General features: G+C 35.4%; 1 protein-coding gene across 3 annotated transcripts in view; it reads right to left on the bottom strand.

The window, feature by feature from the left end:
• The window catches only part of ASCC3 (activating signal cointegrator 1 complex subunit 3), a 253,580-nt gene that overhangs the window by 96,372 nt on the left and 136,176 nt on the right, over positions 1-21,032 (bottom strand). For all 3 annotated transcript variants that reach the window (XM_063153070.1, XM_063153072.1, XM_063153073.1), the window contains 2 exons: positions 3,702-3,893; positions 3,152-3,376 (listed from right to left, as the gene is read on the bottom strand). In XM_063153070.1, the coding sequence (XP_063009140.1) occupies positions 3,152-3,376; positions 3,702-3,893 (417 nt within the window). The remainder of the gene's footprint in view (positions 1-3,151; positions 3,377-3,701; positions 3,894-21,032) is intronic.

Genomic DNA, 21,032 nt, shown 5'->3' on the forward strand with positions numbered 1-21,032 from the left:
TAAACCATATCCCCTGCATCTTATCTTTCTTCCCGCATTTCCAGAAAAGACAGCCATAGGTATTTTCTGTTTGCCAGCTGGTCAACTGCCCCAGGACTCGCTCTTCTCAACTAAGTACCTTAACTAGCTGTTTTATTCCTTTTTACATCCCATTATGCCCACTGGCAAAATCTCAAGAAAAAAAGGCAAAGGGCATCTCCATGCCTTTGTTGATCATCACTTATTTACTGTCCTGCTAATTTTTAGGAGGAAAAAACTCCACAAAACCAGAGCAAACCTCAGATCTCCAGAAGAGAATTAACAGCAGACTGACATGCTGATATACCCATTCAAAGTCTTAATTTTGTTTCAGCTCAATGTAGTTGGATATATTTCAGGTTTCCCCTTCTCCTAAGAACAAAAGCATTGAAGCATCAAGATCAGCTCTCTCTGAGGTCAGGTAACAGCAAGTGCTGAAGGGCAAAATGCAACAATGAGGAAGAAGCATCATAGACGTTTCTCCCAAACTCATTAACTATTGCATCTCAAGGTCTTTAGTTAAAGGCATTGGCTTCGTACTTGGTATCTTTAAATGGATTTTTATTCCATTTGTGGACAGTTTTTCAAGTACTTTTCTGTTTAGAAATAGACCCCTGTAGAGAGTTCCACTACCTAACCACCCAGCTGACATAATTTTGTTTCCTGAACCTGCCACTGGCTCATTGCAGCCAAAACATCCTGGTTCTTGTCCCAGGAAATATGCAGGCTTTTGCCATATTACTTCATGTATTACTTCACAAAACTCTGTCATATAATCTGGATTTGTTTTGTTCTCTCCTGAAGCATACAGAAAAACTGATCGGCTCCTTTCACTGAAACAGATTTATTCCTTTGCCCATCCTCTCTGAAAATTTCTTGATTCTAGAGGATTATCTTTGATATGGATATAAACTGCAAGTTTTTGCATTATTGCCCAAATTTTCTCTCCTGCACCACATAAGTCTAGGTACAAAATTCAAGGCCCTGGATTCCACTTAGCACTTCTGTGGCCAGGATTATATGTTATATTACCATAAATATCTGAATCATTCTTAACATCCACCTATTTCTGCCAAGATACCTGGTCTAGATAAAAGCAATTTCACATTATTGTGGAAACATGAAGTCTTTCCATACTTCCAACTGCTGCCTTCATTTTATCAGCCCTTCTTTCAGCTACTGGTGTGTCCATAACAAATTGAGAATTTAAACAATTCAGCAGTGCCTGTTGCCTTTAATTTATTTCTCTTTACAACTAGAGATTAAGCATTTGCATTTCCTGAACTACTTGTAATGAGAGCAGATTCTGCTCCTACAATATGTTTTATTATCCATTAGTGCAGATTTCCTGGCGCTACCAACAGGCTCTGTTATGGGGAAGTTGTCAGTAGTCATCAACACACTTGTCTTGATTTCTGCAACACATCAGTCAAAACCCATATATTTTGTATCCATACAGTGCTTTGTCACTACCAAAGGGCAGAAGATGACAAAAATTGAATGTGCTTCCTAAGACTACATACTTTATCATATGATGGCATATATTTTAAAATGTGGTTTTTTTTCCAGACTGGTGCAGCATATTGGAATACTCATCTCCACATAAACTTAATTTCTTCTAAATCATCTCTATCTTTCTCAGAGAATTCTACTACCTTAGCTCAAATCAGCATACATAGAAGTTTAGACTGACTCCAATTATAAGGAAATGTTATGAAGTTATTTTCCGAAAAATGCTGGCACAATAGCTCCTTGCCAGTGCTCATAGATTTGGCTGCCTGTAATCTGGCAGGTACCAATTTTTTCTCCATGTTATGACAGGAGGATAAGTAATGTCACATATGTTGCTTTCATGCCCCTTGCTATACTATTGTGCTTCATTGCTATTTCTACTAACAATTATTTATCACTGCAATTAACAAAATTCTGCTTGCATCTTCAGCTTCTGTAACTGTATCACTTAATGGAATCTGGGGTAATTTCAAAGCCATGAGTACACTGTTCTTTTCAGATCACTAACATTACACAAAATCAGAAAAAAAGACTAACTTCCTAGTATTTTATAAAATGTAGCAAACTCCTCTGCTGTGAAGGAAAGCTCACCCAACCCTTGTTTCACTGTCTGCTTCCTGTGTCTCAAAATAAGAACAAAGCTCTTCTATGAAAACTGGCTGGATTTTTGTCCAGTGAAAAGGCACATGGTATCCCAAAATCAGACCACTCTCTCCTGACTTATTGTGGTGCTGAACAATAACCACAAATATTCCTGACTTTCACAACCAACTTCAGGAAGTAAATTTTTACTGCTAATGTGTAAGCTGCTACTATGCAATTTTAAATAACTGAATATCCATCCACTTAGAGAATATTCAGAGGTGTCTATTTCCAGGACCATTAAGTATTGTCAAAAGGAAATGGTTGAATGGTTGAGAGCAATATATCTGCCCAATGCAAGTATGCCTTCCATTTATTTTTTCTTTTCTTTTTTTTTTTTTTTGTGGTAGAAGAGATGGGAAAATGGCAAAAGTGATGAAAAGTTAAAATAAGTAAATATGTAAGAATTGTGTAGATAAAATAACAAACATCTTTAAAAGGCTATTCTCAATAGACCAAATAAACCTCACATCTTTCAAAATGATAAGCAGTTTTATGTCACTGGACATTTAAGTTCAGCTAAAATGCTTGACTTCAACTGAAAAAATGTCTTGTGCCTTTGAAAAAAAAAGTTAAAGCCAAGTCCATTTTTCTTCCTTTCCTGCTGTCAAATATGTGAATTTGATTACATACAGAAAGACAGGCTTTAATTTTTTTGCAGATTTTACTTCTCAGTTACACAGAACACCTACTAAATTCTAAAAAATCACTTCTGATTAAAAGGTAAATGCTGCATTGCTACAGTTTTATCTTAATGGTATTTTGACCCTCCATCCTACTTTGAATACCTACTATATTTTGTAAAAGACCCCTCCTTTTCACATATGTAGCAGTTCACTTATACATACACACCTACACACTAACAGTAATAAAATATGGACAATGAAAATTTAATAAAGTGTGAGAATATTGCATTTTTGTTTCAAATAATGTCAATCCTTTAAAGTTTGCTAGTTTCTCTAAACAAATCAAAGGTTACCTCTGCATTTAAGTTGTCTGCAAGGCTTTCAAGAAACTGGCTTTCAATTGGGTTCTGCTGTGTAAGAAGAGTCAGGTAATGACTGAGTTTATCATGAGTTGTAATAATGATGCCTTCTCCGAATTTGTCAAACTGAGGCCGTCCAGCTCGACCAAATATCTGCATGACATCTAAAATTCCAAGGTCAACAAAGGAGCCTCTTTTTGCAGCATATATTTGTGTTCCCTGGTTGAGGAAAAGTTAATAAAAATTAACATAAATACACATGAATATAATCCTGATGAGCTGAATACTGAAATTAGGCAAATATGGTATGATTTCAGAAGTGTACTTTAACTAATCCTTTCATAATCTTTGATATATTTAAATCTTTACTATACAAACTAGACTCCCACTGGAGAGAATCAGTTTAATGAGATATAAATAACATTTCAAGTCAATCAGATATTTCCCCTCCAGGCCCAAAACTCACAAGAAATCTTGCTATCTATACTTCTTCACAGGTTTCTTTTAAGACAGATAACCCCTTGCAGAGTATGGAAGCTCTTACCTTAATAACAACAGCATGAGCAGGCAGATTGACACCCCAAGCAAGTGTAGCTGTACAAACCAAGACTTTGATATGCCCGTTAGAAAACAAGTTCTCAACCAAACTTCTGTCCTGCCGCAGCATTCCCGCGTGGTGAATACTAAATCCATCTGGAAACAGCTCACGCAGCTGCTTATTTCTGGATCTCTGTACCTGGAGTGGGCGAGAATAACAATTAAATTCACTTCTAATTACAGCACAAGAAGTATGGTATAAAAAAAAATAAAGGAAAATTTTTGAATATTATTATGAGTCATAAGAAAGAAACTATTTCTATTAAGATTGGACTTTCCATCAAGGCCAGTTTGTGACGATTTTCTATAAATTAGTATTTCAATACTTGTTTTCTGAAGAATACCCTTAATTCTATACAAGACTGCAAGAAGTTTAATCTGTGTACAAAAGTGTAGTTTCACTTAAATGGAGATTCAAGGTAACCAACAGTGAGTACATGGAAACTGAGAATTCTCCTATAATTTTTCCTTAAAATAAACTCTTTCAGAATGTGGAGACAACTTGGGCAGGCTTGAGGCATTGGGCCACACACTATATATACCATGAAGGAGGGGACACCCTTCCCCATCACCAGCCATTGTATGGGTGCAGCACAGCCTGAATCAATAAATTCATGGTACGGAATCAAATGCTTCATCTACCCCTCATTTTCCTTTTCCATAGGCAGGAGGCTGGGATCTCAGTCTGCAAAACCTCCAGCCTCCTGCAGGGTATGAGCTCTGTGAGCATTATTTCTGGGTGCTGGCTTTATCATGCTTCATCTACACTGAACACTGACTCCAAGTTATGAGAAACTAATATACTTCCCTAATTTGCCACAAACACTCCTGATTTGCTGCCTGCCTCTTCCACATTCCTACCTGCTGCACTAACTGCCTTCCAAAACCAGCTGCTGCTAAATGTGAGACCAAAAGGGTTGTGGTAATGACAATTCGAATATTTTTCTAAACCAGATTTCTTTATCTTTGCCCATGGAGAATTTCCACTTTTCCAAACCACACGAAGGTTAAGTAGTATTTAACTCTCACTTTCAGCCATGTGTATTACAGTGAATTAGTTCTAGATAAAATTAGATTTTTATTGGTTTTATTGTTGATGTTGTTATCTTTTCACATTTACCATTTCCTGACACACAGCCACCGAAAAGTTGATTTATGGGATACAGAGAGGGTAAAGCAAAGCAAAACATGGTTCGCAGTACTGGCAAACTGCCAAACATGAACAATAAATCTCTGCAAACACAGAAATAAATAGGGAGATGGCAATGCAATTATAAAAGGAGGACATGAAAAGAAAAATATTGTAGGAAAAGCACATTTCTCAGTTTCTCAATTATCCAGCTTTTCAATATCTGATCTTTCCCGCTTTAGCAGTAATTATTTGCTATTCGTTTAAAGGAAATCAAATTCAGCTTTTAAACTACACATGACTTTTTGGCAAATTTAATTAACTGCTGTAGTGCCTAAAAATGAATAAATAATAAATTGATAAAGTGGCCCTGCAGTTCAGGGAGCTTATTCTTCATGAGCTAACAAATAGAACCAAATATTTCATAAAGAGCACAGATGCACTAAGGTTTGCCTTTATTGACTATCAACAACAAAATTCATAGAAGGTTGTGGAAAATTCACGTCAACTGCTTCTGTGACACAGAAATTTGGATAGCTCTTGATTACATCTGGAATTTGGTGTAAGCATTTAAGTATGAATTAGCTCTTTTCTTAAATAAGTGATTAAACAACCATCAAAAAATTCACTTTTTTAGAAGAATTTTCTGTGTTGGTGTCACATGCCTATTTTATATGCATTAAGGTATCTACTTTTCAAAAACCACAATTATTCAACATAAAAAACATTACATTTTAAATATTATAATCTTAGCTAAAAAAGCAGAATCTTGCTCTGAAGTCCTCACAATTTAAAAATTTCATACCTTTGTAATTTGATTGCTTATGTCATTTAATGTAAGGAAAGACAGGGCAATATACAAATGGAAAGCTAAGAATAGTAGGACTGTGTACTAGATATAGAAGAAAACTATTTGTTCATTGTTTTAGGAAGTACAATTTTATCAATTTATAAGAAAGGAACTTGTGAATACAGTAAAAAGAAAGAGGAAGGAGAAAGATTAGTGACAGAAAACTTATAAAGAAATGGCAATGCTAGTCTGACTATAATTCAACACTGAAAAGCTTAAGCTTAATCTAAACTGTTCAAAAATACATAGGTACACTTACATGTTGCATTTTACAAGAATAAAAACCTAGTTCTAAAATCTACCACACATTCTAAAACAACATCTTTGAAATATTTAAAATGTACAGGTTCATTTATTGAATCTGTGAAGTGCTAGACTTCCAGTCTATACAGCTAACAGGTTTAGAAATACATGATTTTTTTTTCCCATGACAGAAGATGATGAACTTTTTTAAATGAAAAAAATCACAGCTCACCTTTGACATAGAGAAAAACCAAATGCTGAGGAAATAAAATTGCTAGTTATTCTGGATGATTCTATTAACTACACAGAAATGGAAATTATTTTCTTCCCATAAATCTGTGTTCACTTAAGATTACAAAGATACAAGGCAACTTAGTTCAAGAACAATGAGATAATTCAATTTTATAAAATTCACTTGAGAAAATAAAATAAAAAAACGATTCCCATATTGCAGCAATGCCTAGAAAAATTGCTCACACAATGTATCATTTAAGCATATTTGCTTTTGAACAAACCTTTTAAACTCTTGTGAAAATGAAGTGCATGGCTCTTGTATTTAACCTGAATTTTAATGGTTACTGAGACAACAAAACCAAGAACTACTAAATAAAGGACCTGAACCTATAAAAAGTTATATTGCTTCCACCTTGTTTCTATTACAGAATAAAACTAAGAGGTTTGACTTAAAATTTAAACAAAATGTTACTAAGTGCCTCAGGTGTATGGAGAAGTTGTTATTATGAGGTATAGCACTGGTCTCCTGATTAGAATTGATTTTCTTTCCCCTCCCTTATTGCTCAAGAGGGCTGTAGATTCATGACCTTTGCTTACATGTGTGTGTGCATCTAAAACAGTATGTGTTAAATAAATTCCCAGTTTAGCTTGCTGCCACCTATATTTCTCCTTTAAATGTCTTGAATTTTTAAATGTCTTGCAATTCTTGATTAAGACACATGAAAAATGCCACAATTAGACACAGAAAAATGTCCTGCTTAATTTTAATGAGAAATGATGCACACATATCAGGAAAAAAGAAATCTAATGTTTCTACTTAAGACTTATGAAAGGTAACACTCTTCCTTACTTTCATGCATCTGGTATCACAAAGGAATCATCATTCATAACAACTATAAGGTGTACACTCTTTGAAATACTCATACAGTGAACCAAAGAATGAAAATTTTAGGAGGCCTATAGATACCTTTTTCTCTTACTTTATATAGAAGGAAGGTGAAAAAGAACAATAAGGCTTGATTATGAGAAGCAGCTGCCACTAAATTGCTTCTCGATACGTGAAACATGAATTTATGGTTTGTTTTGTTGGTTTTTTTTAATCTCCAATTGCTATCCTCATCTAGGACAAAGAAACTAGATCATCACTACTTGCTATGATAATTTTTTTTCTTTCTGTAGATTACTCATTTTTCTTTTATGCATGCTCATTTTAAGATATTGCTTGAAATTCTGAATTTGGGTGTTTTTCCCACTAATAATGCACTTTTTGACTCTAACTGTATATAAAGGAGTCTCATGTTTTTCCCTGTAACAAAAAATTACTCTTACGATATTCTGTTTTCCCACTAATAATGCAGGTTTTGGCACATGTATTCTCTTTCAATAACAAAAATGGCACAGACTATTCTAGCATTTTTCTCACGATCCCCTTACTACAGCAAACTTCATGCTCATGACCATATGACTCAATCTTTGTAATTTCCTTTCTGTGGAGTTCACTATAGGGCAGCACTTGCCCTTGGTTCAGAATGCACCATTATATTTGTTCACTGGTTTGAGCAATCCTGAGCAATTTATTGCCACTCTCCATTCTCTGCACTGTCCTGACACCCTGCAAAGTGGCAGCTCTTAATTTTGAGGCCTCATTAGCCTCCCTTGATGAGTGTTGGAGCTCAGATAGCACAGACATCACAGATACCAAACAAAGTAAGGAATCTTTTGCTGCAGCCTTCAATGAACAGCAATTATCATTAGTACTCCTACTGTGTGATGAATACAGGTCAAATACACCCAAGTAACTATTTTGTAACTTTGCTCAAGACATCCAAAAATGTAATTTGTAGGCTGACCTAAATTGTTTACGTTGGAACAAGACAAAAGTCTCCTCCGCCTCATTCATATTACTGAAACTGCTGAATCTGCTCTGCTGGTTCATTTTAAAAATACTGTCTTTCAAAATTTATGAGATCAGGGAAGAATGTAAAAAGTGTCCATCTACTGCAGAAGTAAAGGTCGTCTGACAGAAGCAGAATGAAAAAAGGGAAGTTGAAGAGTCCATCCATGGGCTTATTGCTGTTTCATAAATATAAAAGAACTAAGTATGAGAGAAACAAAAAGAAATTATCAAAGGATTGCATGATCATTCACCATTTTTGCTCTTCAGAACTTACTACATCCATGTCGCATATTAATTTACCTATATATGCAAAAGTTTTATTCTTTTATTTTCAACTTCTGTTTCAAAGGAGAGATCTTTGATGGCATAAATAAAACCACTAGAGGTTTTTTTTTAAAATATGACTTCAGAATATAGTAATTTTTTGTTATAGGGAAAAACATGAGATTCCTTTTTATGCAGTTAGAGAAGTACATGAAACCTAGAGAAAATACTATGAAAGATAAGCAGTAACAGTATCTGAGAGTTTATAACAACAATTGTATGGACAAATACAGATTTGAGTCAAAAGGGAGAAAAAGGCTAAGCATTTGAGGTACAATGATTTTACTTGAGTACTGTTCTTTAATGAATTAGAACTGTTATTTTTGTCATTCCACTTGTATTGTCTGCACAACAATTAAGCTTTCAGCAGCTGTTTCTAGGACAAGGATAAGGCAGCATTTTTTGGGGCAGCAGTAAGATCACTTGCCTTGCTCTTTCCTGGGAACAGAGGCCTTAGCTTCACTGACTGCTCACCCTCCAACTGGGTCCTGTGAAGAACCCAAAAACTACTGAGAGCTCTCCTCAGCAAGATGACACTCATGACCTAGCAGATCATTTCTGGAGGGATGCAGGCTGCCCAACATGCTAGTCGACTTAAGAAGTATGCATGCTCATTCTCTACACCTTCACTTTTTTAATGTATCGAACTATTCACTTTGTGTAGTTATCCTGAAGTAGTAACTCAGCTCAACACTTACTCTTTTACTGGGATATAATTAGTTGGTGCCTGGCAAGACATTATTTGAAGATGGCAATTCTAACAAACAAATGTGAATCAGTTTGAATCTCTCCTGAAGAGTCAATAATCTAATTGTCTCCCTCTGGCAATTTAAGTTCACTGTATAAAACTTAGGATTTTTTAAAGCTATGAGTTACTGTCTGATCAATTTACTGATATCACCTCAGTTAATTCTGTAAAGTGCTTTAAAAACACCTCTGAAGGAGAAGGAAAGAGAGTAGCGGGACTGCTCCAATCAGAACAGCTTAAAAAGAATTCCTGTAAATTATACTTTGATTCTCTTTTTGATTCACAAAGGAAGGAAGTGTAAGGCAGAATTTCTGGCAGATTTTTTTCTATTGTCCTGTCCTTACCACTGACCCTAACTCATTTATCGCATAAGGCTGTGTTTCATCCAGTTGGTACCTTAGGGAGTGATGATTACCAGTGAAAGAAGGGATTGGCATGGTGTCCAGAAATGTCTTGCTTTTTTCAGTGTGTTCTTTTTACAGTACACTGTTACATCACAGCAGCCCCATTTTTTTTCACTGGAAAAGTTTAATGGTTCATAGAGAATGAATTATTCCGTGGGAAAAGGAGGAACAGCCTTCAGATTTTAAAACTTGTGCAAGAGCATTTAGCGTAATCTTTGATTCCTCAGGTCTATAATCTATAATGCATTAGACAGAAGTGTTTACAGACCTCGCTGATCAGAGAAGCTAAGGAAATGTAGTATAATGTTTAAAATGTTGCATTTTTGTGCCAGCCAGACAAGTCAATAATGAAAGAAATATGAATGCAAGTCAGACCACGCACAAATGATGGATTTTGGATGGACAAGTCACTGAGGATGTAGGCATAGTTTCCAATTACCTCACTTACTGCCTAAAAAAACCACCCATCAAGCAAAAAAAGGAACAATTTGTATAGACAATACACTACTTCAACCTCAGCCAGAATTTTATAACATGGACCAAAGTAACCTAATGTTTTACTTCAAGCCAAACTGAAATGTCTGTCTTAAAAGTGAATAAATAAATAATTCTCAAATAAAGATGTTTAAGAACTTAGACTGAAAAACAATTCCAGCAGAAGATTTAGACAGAAAGGAAACGTTCACTATAATCACCCAGTTTAAGCACCACCTCTCAGTGAAGATAACAACATTTTTCATATATTTTACAATGAAAAGCATATTTCTCATAGCAAGTAAAATAAAATTACATAGAGAAATTTTTGTACTGCTTCAGTGTGTTGAAAATCTGGACTTCCTCAAATCTGTGACACCAATCTGTGACTAAATAATCTCAAATCTTATTAAGACAAGTGTCAAAACAGTTTAACAACAACATTAAAATGCACATCAGTTAATACTGAATTAATGATATAACATCACAATTTTAAATTGCATGCAAAATAATTCTAGTCAAAATCTTTCTTTCTTTCTCATCAATTTAGAATTCAACCACTCTCATTCTGGGAACAGAAGTATGAAACGTGTGAAATACAGCAAAGTATCTATTTGTCTCCAGTCTTTGAGACAATAAGTCCTGTTGCCATATTTGATAACCACTTGGAGTACACAGATGAACAAAAACATCAATCTTGGTCTGTTTTGCTGACAGCAGAAGTTTTCAGTATGGTGTTATAAAACTAGCTGGTGGGGAAGATACACAGCATGGAAAGAAATTGATAGAGAGAGAGTTTGATGACATGCAAGGATGAATTTTTACTGGTTTCACTTTGAATACTGACAACCTCTGGAGACCTAGTTAAACCTTTTGTTGCTGTGCTTAACTGTGCAAAGATTTCAATATTTCTGCCTCAACAGGAAAGTGATACTGCATGGTGTCTATAAAAACATTTGTTATATTTGAGAACACAACTTTTGCTTTGCAATACTCAAAATTGCCACTCTGCTGAGCCATGACAAAACTGAATGCATTTTCAGTGAGAAACAACGAAGGCAGAAAGTCTTTTAAAGTTCTTTCCAACACAGCTGCACCTTACTTAATACATATCATCACTATTTTTACTGCAACTGCTCCTCAAAGGCTATACTGACTGAGACATTATTAAATCTGTAAGAAAAATATTTTGTGAACATTAAGCATATTTCTCATGCCATAATTAAGCCAGAAATGTCCACTAAACTTCACAGCTATGTAAAGTGACAGACTGAGGATTCTCTGGCAGAATGGAATTTTTCTCACAATTCTTACAGGTAATGGGAAATGTGCAGTATGGATTAACAGTTTACATGGTTTTCAAATAGCTGTAGACTGGCATCATTACACATCACCATGAAAAGCTGAACCTTATTTTAAACCAGGAAAGTAATTTTTAGAGAGATGAACACTATTAAATATTAAATGTCTTGATTAAGCATTGTGGCTTGGTTTCTCCACTCTTTTAACTTCTGTCCTGCACAGTATGGAAGACAAGCATAACAATACTATGAAGGCACAATAAAAAAACCTGGAAGTCAGTAAAAGTGACAGAAATTCCTGCACTAAAAAATTTTACAATTATATTTGCCACTCATTAACCATCTTGAACTATGTAACTTAAATTTTAACAAGAAAAAAAAAAGAAACAAACTGGAACATCAGACCATCTGCAGCACTGTAAACCCAAGCTTTTTTCACTGCTACCAGTGTAATATGAAAAGGAAATTCATGATGTAACTAGCATTACTTAAAGGTTTTGTTTTTTTTCTTTTGAATTGGTATGCTAATATTAAACAAGTCTCAGAACTAAAGACATTTTATTCCTCCTGTGCCTTTGCCATTACAGAAGAATTTCAGGGATTCCTTAATAACCTTTGTAGTTCAGGGTTGCTGAATGTTGAATCTCACAAGAAATGCAGTTTTGAGAACTCTCTAAAGGATTTGAAGGATCACACATGTTTATGTCTTTTCATATTGCAATGTTTATATAGTAACACCTGATTAATTATATTAAGTGGTAATTACTTACTTTATTTGATACAGAACTAACAAACAAAAAATCTATTAAGAAACTGATAGACTTTTAAGTGGTGAGACCAGTAAAACCTGATTTCCTATGAATTTTATATTCCTTGTGCCTCTGGCCCAACTCAAATGCTAGCTCCATCTGGTTTCCCTAACCTCATCTCTCCCAGAATTATTTCACTGCATTACTGTTTCATAAACTTTTCCACTGCACCCTCAGGACAAAAAAATACATCTTAAAAATGGCATCTGTAAGGCTTATGCTGATTTTTAACACAGCCATCCAGTTATTACTAACACCTTTGACAATGGTGTTGTCTTTTTTACTGGTTTAATTCCAAATTACTTGCAGACTACTCTCAAGCTCTGCAAATTCAGTGCACAACTGTGAAGACTGTGGACTATTGAACATCATTCAAAATCAGTTTTAAAGGTAATGAAGTCTTTATGTAAGTGAGAGGGTGCAAAAGCAGCACCTAATAAGTGACAGAACAAGAAGGATTCTATTACTATGCTCTTATGGCCAGCAGAGTTGGGAATTTGGAGTCAGCTTGTCAGCTAAAATGAGGCAGCTTTAGGCTTGCTGCCAGAGGAAACCAGCAGATGCAACAAATGAGCATTGTTCAGTCACCTCCAAACAGCTCAATTTTACCCCCAGATCCTGTTCAAATGTAGGGTACTTTCCCACAGACCTCTGCTAAGTTGCAAGATCCCCTATAGATTCAAACTCTACTGAAAAAAAATCAGTTTTTTTTACTCTTCTCTCTTAAAAAAACCCTCCCCTCAAATTCAGCCATTATAGTACCAGTATTTTATGTTTTCTACTAACATTTTATTTGATATTTTATGAAGCCTGCAAGATAATTGCTTTGTCAAGTTTAGAAACCACAGAGATGAACATATTTATGTATAATTAAATATGGCTTTCAAAGACTGTTTTCTACATCTACAGTTCTTTAAGCATTTACATAACCTAGCACGTATACCTCCCACCCAAGGCTGATATTTTGAGCAAAGGAATACTTCATTTTCTTGTTCAAGTAATTTTTATAACATATTTACAGAGATTTGGGGTGAAAAAAAATACTGCATTGATCTTAATTTATCCATCTGCCTTGGGGTTTATAAACAAGATTAGAAACCCTCTGCAAAACTGAGGAGCTTGCAATTGTTAAGCTATAGCAATTTATTTACTGTTCTTTTAAAGCAGGATATACAGTTTCTTCATCAAACTAACTTTAATTGTCTTACATAGCAGGTAAAACTCCAGGGAAATATAAGAACATATCTCACATATCAAACACACCATGGAGACCAAATTATCTGGCATGGGAAGAGGTAAGGAGATTGTTACTTTCTCACTTGACACAGTACATAGCAGCACAAAACAGGTGAGAGGAGAGCTGCTGTGCTGATTGCTTGCACAGTCCCTCTCCAACCCTCATTAATTTCCATTTTTCACACTCTGTTTACTTATCTTGCATACATTAGTGCTAATGACTGTTCAACAGTGTCAGATGCCACACTATGAGCTTAATTTTCTTTAATATTTTAATTATATTAACATTCTTCTGTAAAATTAGTAGTCATATCTGTTAAAATCATTACATCCTTCATGCATTTAATCTTTTTAAAAGCGCTTTTCATTTCACAACTCTACCTTCTTTTAAGAGCAGCCTGTGAGAGACTGAAATGTGAAAGGCTGGTGATTCAGAGCAATTGGCCATTTGTGGAGCTGGCAGGGGGCTTTGCTCTGGCCAGGTTTGCATCCCTGCTCTCCCAGCCAAGGGCAGGAGCATTTTGTATTTGTGGTGGGGAAACCTCTAATCCCCGTAAGGCAAATAGCAGACAATGCCAACCCTTGCCTTAAGGAAGTGTTGTGTACATATTTATTAGTACATATATTAGCCCAAATAATTTATCACTTGAAGTAATAACATTTTAGAATAGAGTATATTTTTTATTGTTTTAAGTTGAAAAAATAACCGAGACTGAAGTAAAAGCACATTTTAAAAAAAAGTGATTTTCCTACTTTAAGACTGAAAGCTAATGCTACTTACGTAAACTACTTCTATAGATATCACTGCAAACACATTCAAAACATATCAGTAGCTTTCCTAGATAAAGACAACCACTTGATCTATACAGAACTGAACCACACACCATGGTTCAGTGCCAAGACAAATATAATGTTTGAGGCATTATGTAAAACATGCATACTACAGGGTTATCATCAGGATATCAGTCCTCGGTGGTTTCAAGATGGTAATACTGAATTATGAATTAAAATCAAAATAAAAAGAGTGAAGAATCTTTGACTCCTGCCCTCTGAACAAACTTTTAATTAGAATCAGTGTGACACATAGTTTTAAGACTTATAGTTGCACTTGATTTTCTCATTTTACACTTTGAAAACTCACATAAAATATGCTATATTGTATATAAAATGGATGTAAACAACATAATGTACAAGTAATATTACAAGTAATACACAAGTAATACAGAGTCAGAGAGGATGAAGAAGACCTTCAAGATCATTGTTGAACCTTTGACCTAATATGACTATACCCACTAAACCACATTGTGAAGTGCCACATCCAATTATTTTTTCAATAATTCCAGGGATGATAAGACCACCATTTCCCTGGACAGCCTGTTCCAGCACTTGGCAACCTTAGTGAAGAAATTTTTTCAACTTGTGGCCACCTTCCTTTGTCCTATCACTGGTTGTCTGGGAGAAGAGGCTGACTCTCACCCAGCCACAATCTCCTTCCAGGCAGTTGTGGAGAGCAATAATGCCCTCCCAAGTCTCCATTTCTCCAGACTGAACATCCCCAGCTCCCTCAGCTGCTCCTAACAGGACCTGTGCTCCAGACCCTTCACTGTTGTCCTTCTCTGGACTCGCTCCAGCCCCTCAATGTCCTGCCTGGAATGAGGGGCCCAAACTGAACATGGGATCTGAGGTGTGGCCTCACCATGCTGAGTACAGGGGAGCAATCACTGCCCTGGCCCTGCTGGCCACACTGTTGCTGACACAGGACAGGGTGCCTTCTTGGCCACCTGGGCACACTGCTGGCTTGTACTCATGCTGCAAAGCAAGGCTGGATATCATATCATATCATATCATATCATATCATATCATATCATATCATATCATATCATATCATATCATCACTTATCTTTAGGAACTGGTTTACATATCAAAGAATATTTTACTTTGTGAATTCCAGTCTAAATGTCAGAAGTTATTCAACAAAGGTATATCCTTCTGTTCATTTTTTGTTTGCATATCAGCTATTTTTTAAAATTGATTTTTGAGTGCCAAATATAGAATTGCCAATTCTGTTGTCAAAGAAATTTTACACGGAATGGAAAGAGAGGGGCCACACTGACCTGTAACACTGATTGTATCTCTGCTAACCCCAGTGACCACTTGCTAGAGGGAAACTTGCTGAGCCTGTTTTCTATAATATTATCAGACAGTATTTCAGATAGTACCGGTAGAAATGGATGACTTGTAATTCTTGGCAATTCTCATTCATGAGATCAACCTCGAACATACTCCCTACTCTATTTCTTCTTTGAGAAAGCATCATTTAAGATAAGAAGTTCACTTCATCATACTTGTTTCATTTGCAGGCTGCTAGTATGGAAGCTAAGAGGGCTGGCTAGTGCTGTCTGGTGCAGAGAAATCTCTAAGCAGAAGCTAAGCAACTGAGTGACCCTTTGAGACAGGCCACTTGACATCAGCTTGGTATGGCAGGGTTCAGTTTGAGATTGAAACTCGGCAGGTGTATACACAGAGATCTGCACATCTGCAGGAGGAGTCTGGGCACCCGGTTTGTCTGCTAAAACACAGCCAGTGGGAGCCAGGCAGCAGAGCTGTGCTGGGCTGCTGCTCCCTCCATGTCTGCTCATGGATGAGCTCAGGCTCCAGTGCCTGAAGCACTCTGAACTTCACCCACTGCAGCAGCAGCTCACACACATCACACATTTGTAGTTTGCAGTTACCATGTTCAGGCTCCTAAAACCCCCGTGCTATAATCTCAGCTGGAAAAGCACTCCATGTTTCAAATTTAGGCTAATGAACAAGAATTATCCTGGAAAGAATAAAAGACAAATTAGACCTTCAAATAACTTTCCATTGCAACAAATTTCTATTGTAACTGACTCAGGTGGCATTTTCCCAACTCTCCCAGATGGCACATATCACTAATAGCTCTTAATTATCACTCAATATTCCAAGTAAATTGGAACTTAAATTATCTGCCTTCACACTAATCTCTGCTTATTCTAATACTCATACATTAAAATTAATCAGATCATCCTATGTTTTAAATGCTGAACATAACAGAACTAAGGAACATCATAGTAAAAGCAGGAATGGAGACTTTACATCCTCTCTATTGATGACAACGGCAACTTAATCAGGGGACATTATTTATCACAAACTCACTTCAGACTTGTTAGATCCCCCAAATGTAATTATGCAACCCCAAAATAACATTCCTACAGCCCTTCCTTTGTGATGGACAATCAGATGCACAAATTCACAGTCTGGCATCACCAGACTCAGTACAGGTCATAATGTTACTTTGTTGTACTTGAAAGTATGACAAAGGCCAGGTTTTCTCCATGTGACAAAGCTGATAAGAACAAACTCCAACCAAAATGTTCCCAAACTGTGGTCAGATAAATAATGGGATTAAATGCCTACTTAATCTCAATTTTTCCCTAAGAAGAAAAAGGATAAGAGTTGCTAAGTGATTTTTTTTTCTTATCTGTCCAACTTTCTACAGTTATTGGTGTAATTTTTAGTTTGAGAGCAAAATTCCAGACTATTTTGTATTTGATGAAATGAGTTAACTGTAAAATCCCAAAGTTGTCTGAGATTCTTGAGCATAAATTCAGTCATGGAGGAAGAGGGATTTCCATTAATACCAGAAATAAATAAAAGTTTTATGAGGAATTTCATTCCTACCCCCACAAAATCCCAAAAGAAAATGCCTTGTAGGGTATTGGCCCTCTTTCAACCTCTACCATTACACACAGTATATACTTTATAGAACAGAAAACTGAACTCAAGGAAATCTATATTATGGCTTTAACTCATGAACTCCCATATTTACATCAGCCCCTTTACAGTCCCAATAAAAGATATTTTTCCCTCAAAAAAAGATGGAAACTCATAGAACCCTTTGACAAATGTGTGTTCAAGTGTAATCAATTAATCCTCATGCGTTTGCTCCATCTAATCCCTGTTCTGATGCCAGAAGCTAATTTCACACATATCTTTTAAAAGGGGAAATACAAATTTGAAAGATACAAATATTGACTTTTCCTATTTGCTATTAAGTGTTATTCTGGTAATCAAAACAATGACTAAAAGACATAAAGAAAGAAATGTTAAAACTGTCAATTTTTTAAGCTTCCTAAAATATGCGTTGGTCAAGAATTTTTATATCTTTTAAGAAAAAGTGAATGCAGCCTGTATTACATTACTATACAGAAATATGTATATGTACTATGCAGGTAAATTATGCATTATAATTATTTCACTTATACCTTATCTGTTCTGTGTTTATAATAACATCTATTAATGGATGCCAGAGGAGAAAAAGGAAAGACTAAAGAAGGGGAATAAGAAAAAAATTATCTTAGGAATTTCATACAAAGGTTAAGAATCCGTCTTCCAAGTCAAGAAGAGTGCTGCACCTCAGGCAGATGCCTGGAAGTCGAAAGCACTTTAATTCTCAGTCATCAAAATGCTCAGAGAAGTGAAACAAGGATCAAGGGCCTTTGCCGACCACAAAAAAGCGGCATTTATCAGCATTAAAAGGTACTGCCACAAGGTGGCTCTCAATACTCAGGATTGAAAACTATGACTCAAAAGATGAAATAAAAATCTCCATTTGCTTTGTTTTCTTAAAATTGTAACTGATATGTTTCACCTCCCTTATTCCAGAACACATTTATTTCCACACTAGGAAAATGCTTTGAAAATATTTTAAATTCCGGCCGAGAGGTTTCTAGGCTCAATCCATAACAGCATAATTTTCCTGTAGTCTCTTATTTCTCCCCAAACCAAAGCCTTTGTTATAGTTGGAATTCATATACACATAACTGAAATAACCTTATATACTTCTTTTGATTAAATTAGTTCTCTAATATTTACTAACACTAGTTCTATTTCATGATGAAAAACTATGAAGCTTCTACCTAGAACATGAATTTGTGCATGGACATCATCTTATAGAGCTTTTTTTTTTTTTTTTTTTTTTTTTTCTGAAATGCTCTAGCTATATTATTTAGGTTGTTAAATATCACTTTATCACGTATCCTTTTTACAGGTTTATTAATAGTCTTGGGTATTTCTGGCTATCTTTCACCCTTTAATTATGTTTGTTATGAAAATATCTGTCTTTATTCAATATCACTTTTCTTCACAAGTGTGAAAATCTGAAATTTAAAGAAACTGGAACAGGTAGGAAAAATTAATGAATAGGGCTATGACTGCCAACTCAGTAAATCTGACAGTACTCAATAAATATGTGATGCAGAATCAAAGAATTGTAGACCTGTACAGCACTCTGAAAAGTACAGGAGTCTCTTAGGACAATCATCTTGGATATTTTCCTCAGACAAGAGATCTTGGTAGTTAGTTCAAGGAATATGCCCCTTCAGAGGAACAAAATCTAAGGGAATACCTGAAAATAACTCTTACAGCTGTTTTGTAACTACAGGCCAATGGAGGAAGAAACTGGGTATGTTTTCAATGTTACAAAGCAGTAAAAACACTTTTTAACTAAGCTATAACAATCGAACAAAAGCCCAGAAAATAATTTCTGAGTGTAAGGGATCATTAAAAGAATTAAAAGCAATACTGGTGTGTCTATATAATGGTGCATCTATATAAGTGTTTTAAATCCTTGAATCACTGGGACAAATTTGCATTTTCTTATTGCTTTCAGTTCCAGAAGCTTGCAGAATATCCACACCTGCAAAAAGTTAAACACTCTGCTGTGTTTTCTCTATGAAACACTATTTTGTGCTGTATTAAGTTGTGTCCTCAGGGCTTACTCCAAAGCCAACAGTCTATTTTCCATTAGTTTTAGTATGTTTTCCAATGAGATCCTTCAACTGTAAACCAGCTACGGCTCTGCTCCATTATTCAGCAATACCACAGTTTAAATGAAAGCAGGGAAATACAATATTAACAGTTTCAAACATTTCAGATTTCTGAATGTTGTCCTTGATAAACATACAGAGCACAATACTTGGAAAAAGTGATCGCTAGAATCAAAGACTTTGTCCTAGAATTCTACATTTGATTACAAAATTCATGCATATCAAAGACAGAGGTACCCTCACAGAAAGAAAATTTGCAGCATTTTTCATCCTTGATGCAATGGCCTTTGATTCCCCAGCTTTTATTATTATTATTACAAAGAATTTTGAAAGGCTTTTGCAATGCTTTTGATACTCCAAATTCAAGAACCTCAGGGTTTGCCCTCCAGTACTAGGTTTTTAGCATTTTGTCAACAGTTCTCAATATTTTAGAACTTCTAAATATGCAAGTCATGGTTTTTGTCTTAGAAAACAAAAAAAAAAAAGACAGAGAGGAGTCCCTAGCACATTAATTACTAAGTAGAGGTCATAACCTTAAACACAGCAATAATGACAGCAAATTCAAACTTCATCTCTTGAGGACAGATCCTCAGAGTAGTTAGCAGAGATCAAGAAGGCATCTTAAAAATGCTGGTCAAGATCTTTATTCAAAGAGACAAGATCTTACATTTCCTTATTTGGAAAAAAAAAACAAACCCCATTATAAGTGAAAACTGAGCAGCAACCAGCAAACATCAGCCCTCAAAGGACCAAGATGCTGCAAGCTCTGCTGGTCACAAGGATTTTGCTGCTGTGCAGGGTGGATTATTTCAGCTCTCGCTGAGTTCAGGCAATCAGCAGATGTACACATAACATCTTTCCACAGGCAACAAGTTTTTTTTTCTTGTCTGAAGATATTTTTTGATTGTTAGGGAAAAATATTTTTTTTCCTTAGTTTTAGCTATGAAAACTTTATTTTAGTTTTAGTCCTGTTGTATCTACTGGAGAACATGGACAATTTGCTAATTTTTTTTTTAGAACCCCTTTCTAAGCTTCATCAAAGCCTTCCCATATTTAAGGAATTTTCTGGCTGGCCTATGTTGACATACATTGACTCAAATTTTCACAATTTCTACCTTCTGTCACTGAAAAGACTCACCAGATGACTTGTACAAAAAACTTTGAAGTCCCTTCCTTAGTTTTCTTCCAGAAGTGGCAAACCACTACAATACAGCAAAACTTACATAAAAATAACTATTTTCAGTAATGCTTCAAACATGTTTCAATATTCTAATGTTTCTCAAGTTCTAAAAATTTAAAAATTTTTCATTTTTTAGCTTTCCTGGCTAAAATTAATTCTTTATCTACTTGCATTGGTATTGTCCAGAGGTGAAGGTCTGATAGGTGGAATGGGGAACAATAATTTGTTTAAGAATTCATAGTTCAGCACTGAAATTCACAAGTCCCCTAATACTGACAACCTGCCTATCTGCACTCTTCCAGCATCTTCTCACAAACTCCATACTTCCAAATTTGCCTTCCATATTTTTAGCAATTTTATTTTCATTTCACAATACACAGTAAGCTTAATTTTGTCAACTACCAGTTTTCATTATAGTTCATGCCCAGCTTGTGAATACTCTACACTTGTCAAAAACATGATGCTGTTACTCTAGTTCCCATTAGCATAATACATAATTTCCAGTTCTAGTTTTTTACTCAAATAAGCCAAAAATTACAACATTGTACATTTAGAAAGATTTATCCAAATGCATATTTATATGATGTTCATTCAAAAAAT

This window comes from Melospiza melodia, chromosome 3 (assembly GCF_035770615.1).
Source record: "Melospiza melodia melodia isolate bMelMel2 chromosome 3, bMelMel2.pri, whole genome shotgun sequence".
In the NCBI taxonomy this organism is placed as follows: Eukaryota; Metazoa; Chordata; class Aves; order Passeriformes; family Passerellidae; genus Melospiza; species Melospiza melodia.